This window comes from Babylonia areolata, chromosome 31, assembly GCF_041734735.1.
Source record: "Babylonia areolata isolate BAREFJ2019XMU chromosome 31, ASM4173473v1, whole genome shotgun sequence".
In the NCBI taxonomy this organism is placed as follows: domain Eukaryota; kingdom Metazoa; phylum Mollusca; class Gastropoda; order Neogastropoda; family Buccinidae; genus Babylonia; species Babylonia areolata.
This window is the reverse complement of record NC_134906.1, coordinates 22581773-22586772: the sequence shown is the minus strand read 5'-3', so window position 1 is coordinate 22586772 and position 5000 is coordinate 22581773. Positions and strand designations below refer to the sequence as shown.

Sequence of the window (5000 nt, the reverse complement as noted above, 5' to 3'; positions counted from 1 at the left end):
ATTCTGTAGAAAAATCTACTTCGATAGGAAAAACAACTAAAATTGCACGCAGAAAAAAAAAAACCCAAAAAATGGTGCGAAGCGTTCTCCCTGGGGAGAGCAGCCCAAATTCACACAGAGAAATCTGTTGTGATAAAAAGAAATCAAATACAAACATCAAATACTAGAATCGCGTAATAATGAAATACACAATAGCATTTCTGTTTCGCACACATAAACAAAAAAAACACGTACACATGCACGAATTCACAGTATCTATCAGTAGCTCAAGGAGGCGTCACTGCGTTCGGTCAAATCCATATACGCTACACCACATCTATCAAGCAGATGCCTGACCAGCAGCGCAACCCAACGAATTCACAACCCACGCCGTTTAGCATTCACACTCACCCTCATATAACACAGGTAAACCGCCAGCCAAAAAAACATGTACAAAACATTTCACAAATATTAATTCAGGTGGTAACTAGTAATAGATATGCATTTGTGTTATTGTTCATCATTAGCACAGGTTAATAAGATGATTTTTATATATATTTTTCTGAAACACATTTTTATTCTTTATAGTCTAAAATGAGTGGAAGTGGGCGAGTGGGGTGAGTGAGTGGGGTGAACGAGTGGGGTGAGTGAGTGGGGTGGGTGGGGTTAGTGAGTAGGGTGGGTGGGGTGAGTGAGTGGGGTGAGTGGGTAGGGTGAGTGAGTGAGGAGGGGGTGGGGTGAGCGAGAGGGGTGAGTGAGTGGGGTGAGCGAGAGGGGTGAGTGAGTGGGGTGAGCGAGAGGGGTGAGTGAGTGGGGTGATTGAGTAGGGTGAGTGAGTAGGGTGAGTGAGTGGGGTGAGTAGGGTGAGTGAGTGGGGTTAGTGCGTAGGGTGAGTGAGTGGGGTGAGTGCGTAGGGTGAGTGAGTGGGGTGAGTGAGTAGGGTGAGTGAGTGGGGTGAGTGAGTGAGGTGAGTGAGTAGGGTGAGTGGGGTGGGTCAGTGGGGTGGGTCAGTGGGGTGAGCGAGTGGGGTGGGTGAGTAGGGTGAGTGAGTGGGGTGAGTGGGGTGAGTGAGTGGGGTTAGTGCGTAGGGTGGGTGGGGTGAGCGAGTGGGGTGAGTAGGGTGAGTGAGTGGGGTGAGTGAGTAGGGTGAGCGAGTGGGGTGAGTGAGTAGGGTGAGCGAGTGGGGTGAGTGAGTGGAGTGAGTAGGGTGAGTGAGTGCGGTGAGTGAGTGAGGAGTGGGTAGGGTGAGTGAGTAGGGTGAGTGAGTGAGGAGTGGGTGGGGGGAAGGTTGTGGGGAGGAGTCGGGCGGGTGGTGGGGGGGGAGGGTTGGTTAGGGGGCGAGGGGGGGGGGGGGGGGAATCGAGTCGTCCGTCTGCATGTCCGTCTGTTTATTTGTGTTTTGTTTGTTCTGTTGTGCTCGCCTGTATGTCTGTCTGTTGTGTTCTGTTTGTGTGTCCGTCTGTCTGTCTGTCTGTCTTCTGTTTCGTCGCCTGTCTGTCTCTTTATTTGTTGTTGTTTTTCTGTCTGTTCGCCAGTGTGTCTCTCTTTTCTGTTTGTGTGTCCGTCTGTCTGTCTGTTCGCCTGTCTGTTCGCCTGTCTGTTTTGTGTTTCCATCTGTTCTGTCTGTTTGTTCGCCTGTCTGTCTATTTTGTGTGTCCGTCAGTGTCTTTCCTGTTTGTGTGTGTGTGTGTGTGTGTTCTGTCTATTTGTTTTGGTTGCTCTCTCTCTCTCTGTCTCTCTCTCTTTGTCTCTTTCTTTCTTTCTTTCTTTGTTTTTGCCTGTGAGTCTTGTCTGTTCTGTCTGGAGAAACTTGAAAACGCAAAACTTCTCTATTTCTGTGCACTCCAACCCTTCCCACCCCCCCACCCCACACACACACACACACACGCTCCCACCACCCCCTATCCACTTCACCCCTTACTCTCCCCTCCATTCTCTGCAGGCGCCCTTCCTCAGGTCCAGGTACGGCTGGTGGGCGGAGGGAACTCCCACGAAGGGAGGGTGGAGATCGCCGTCAACGGCACGTGGGGCACGGTGTGTGACGATGACTGGGACCACGAAGACGCTGTGGTCATCTGCCGTATGCTGCACTTTCCCACGTAAGGATCTGTGGGTGTGGGGGGGGGGGGGGGGTGCGTGGGTAGGGGAGGGTGGAAGGGGGTCTGTGTGTGTGAGTGAGTAGGGTGAGTGAGTAGGGTGAGTGAGTAGGGTGGGTGAGTGGGTAGGGTGAGTGAGTGGGTGGGTAGGGTGAGTGAGTGGGTGGGTAGGGTGAGTGAGTGAGTGAGTTGGGTGAGTGGGTAGGGTGAGTGAGTGGGGTGAGTGGGTAGGGTGAGTGGGTAGGTTGAGTGAGTGGGTAGGTTGAGTGAGTGGGTAGGGTGAGTGAGTGGGGTGAGTGGGTAGGGTGAGTGAGTGGGGTGAGTGAGTGGGGTGAGTGGGTAGGGTGAGTGGGTAGGGTGAGTGAGTGGGGTGAGTGAGTGAGTAGGGTAAGTGAGTAGGGTGAGTGAGTGAGGAGTGGGTAGGGTGAGTGGGTAGGGTGAGTGAGTGGGTAGGGTGAGTGAGTGGGGTGAGTGAGTAGAGTGAGTGAGTAGGGTGAGTGAGTAGGGTGAGTGGGTAGGGTGAGTGAGTGAGGAGTGGGTAGGGTGAGTGAGTAGGGTGAGTGGGTAGGGTGAGGAGTGGGGTGAGTGAGTGGGGTGAGTGAGTGGGGTGAGTGGGTAGGGTGAGTGAGTGGGTAGGGTGGGTGAGTGGGTAGGGTGAGTGAGTGGGTAGGGTGAGTGAGTGGGGTGAGGAGTGGGTAGGGTGAGTGGGTAGGGTGAGTGAGTGGGGTGAGTGGGTAGGGTGAGTGAGTGGGGTGAGGAGTGGGTAGGGTGAGTGAGTGGGGTGATTGGGTAGGGTGAGTGAGTAGGGTGAGTGAGTGGGGTGAGTGGGTAGGGTGAGTGAGTGGGGTGAGTGGGTAGGGTGAGTGAGTGGGTAGGGTGAGTGAGTGGGGTGAGTGAGTGGGGTGAGGAGTGGGTAGGGTGAGTGAGTGGGGTGAGGAGTGGGTAGGGTGGGTGAGTGGGGTGATTGGGTAGGGTGAGTGAGTGGGGTGAGTGAGTGGGTAGGGTGGGTGAGTAGGGTGTGTGTGTATGTGGTGGAGTGTGGTGTGGTGGGTGTTTTGGGGGGGCGGGGGGGGGGGGAGGGGGATGTGGGGTGGGGTGGGGTGGTGTGTCTGTGTGTGTGGTGGGGTAGTGGGTGTTTGAGGGGAGGGAGGCGGGAATGTGGTGGTGTGTGTGTGTGTGGTGGGATGTGGGTTGGGGTGGAGAGGTGGGTGTTGGGGGAAGGAGGGGGGGGAATGTGGGCTGGTGTTTGTGTGGCTCTGTGTGACTCACTCACTTACTGACTTACTCACTCACTCACTTACTGACTCACTCACTCACTGACTCACTCACTTACTCACTCACTCACTTACTCACTCACTTACTCACTCACTCACTGACTCACTCACTGACTCATTTACTGATTCACTCACTCACTTACTGACTAACCGACTCACTGACAGACTGAATGAATGACTCACTCGCTCATTCACTCACTGAACTCACTCACTTACTGACCGACCGACTCACTCACTCACTCACTCACTCACTCACTCTCTGATCAGATAAGTGACTGACTGACTGACCACACACACACACACACACACACACACACACACACACACACACACACACACACACCACCCATTCCCTTTTTTTTCTTTTTTTTTTTTCTTTTTTTTTCACCGCAGCACCAACGTGATGGCCCGTGCCGGGGGACACTTCACGAGGCCCTCTCCTCCTCGCCAAATCTGGCTGGACGACGTGCGGTGCTCGGGCAACGAGTCCACTATCGCCCAGTGCGCCCACGCCGGCTGGGGCCGCAACAACTGCGGTCACCAGGAGGACGCTGGGGTCGTCTGCGGTGGTGGGTCTTCCTGGATGTGGGGTGGGGTGGGGTGCAGGCGGGCGGGGGGAAGGGGGAAGGAGGCAAGGGTGGGGGTGGGGTGAAGAGGGGGTGGGAGGGCGGTGGGGGAGGGGGGAGAGAGAGACAGGGAGAGGAGGGGGGGTGGTGAAGATAGTGTGATTTTGGAGGAGAGGGGGGATGTCGGGGGGAAAGGGGGAGAGAGACAGAGGAGAGAGAGGGGGGTGAAGAGAGTGATTTTTGGAGGAGAGGGGGGGGTGGTAGGGAGGAGGGGGGGAGAGAGAGAGAGGAGAGAGGGGGGGGGGTGAAGAGTGTGATTTTGGAGGAGAGGGGGAGTGGTAGGGGGGAGAGGGGGGAGAGAGACAGGGTAGAGAGGGGGGGGGGGTGAAGAGTGTGATTTTGGAGGAGAGGGGGGTTGTAGGGGGTAGGGGGAGAGAGGGTGGGGGGAGGGTGAAGAGTGTGATTTTGGAGGAGAGGGGGGGTGGTAGGGGGTAGGGGAGAGAGGGTGGGGGGGAGGGTGAAGAGTGTGATTTTGGAGGAGAGGGGGGTGGGAGGGCGGGGGGGGGGGGAGGGGGAGAGAGGAGAGAGGGGAGGTGAAGAGTGTGATTTTGGAGGAGAGGGGGGTGGTAGGGGGGAGAGAGGGGGGGTGAGGAGTGTGATTTTGGAGGAGAGAGGGGTGGGAGGGGGAGAGAGGAGAGAGGGGGGGTGAAGAGTGTGATTTTGGAGGAGAGGGGGGTGGTAGGGGGGAGGGGGGAGAGAGACAGGGGAGAGAGGGGGGGTGAAATGGATTCTTCTCGAATGTTCTTAAGAGACGGACAACAGAGATCAAAGTGTGTGTCATTGTCTTGTGAGTCTTTACATGATGGACAAATTAAATCACTATAATTACACGTTCTGTATCTGTAATCATAGACTGCCAATTCTGAAATACCTAATCTAAATCTAGTCGTTATATATTCTAATTAATGTCTATCCATATTCAGCACCAAGTACGGTCTCAGATCAGACACATTGCAACAATTATTGTAAAAACTAAACCATTTTGCTGTTTTGTATGTGATCAGACCATTTCTGCCATCTTCTAT

At 54.8% G+C, this 5000-nt stretch overlaps 1 protein-coding gene across 3 annotated transcripts in view; it reads left to right on the top strand.

Moving 5' to 3' along the window:
* LOC143275840 (scavenger receptor cysteine-rich type 1 protein M160-like) overlaps positions 1–5000 on the top strand; it is a 134696-nt gene that overhangs the window by 80523 nt on the left and 49173 nt on the right. For all 3 annotated transcript variants that reach the window (XM_076580130.1, XM_076580129.1, XM_076580128.1), the window contains 2 exons: positions 1922–2078; positions 3743–3918. In XM_076580130.1, coding sequence (XP_076436245.1) covers positions 1922–2078; positions 3743–3918 — 333 coding nt within the window. The remainder of the gene's footprint in view (positions 1–1921; positions 2079–3742; positions 3919–5000) is intronic.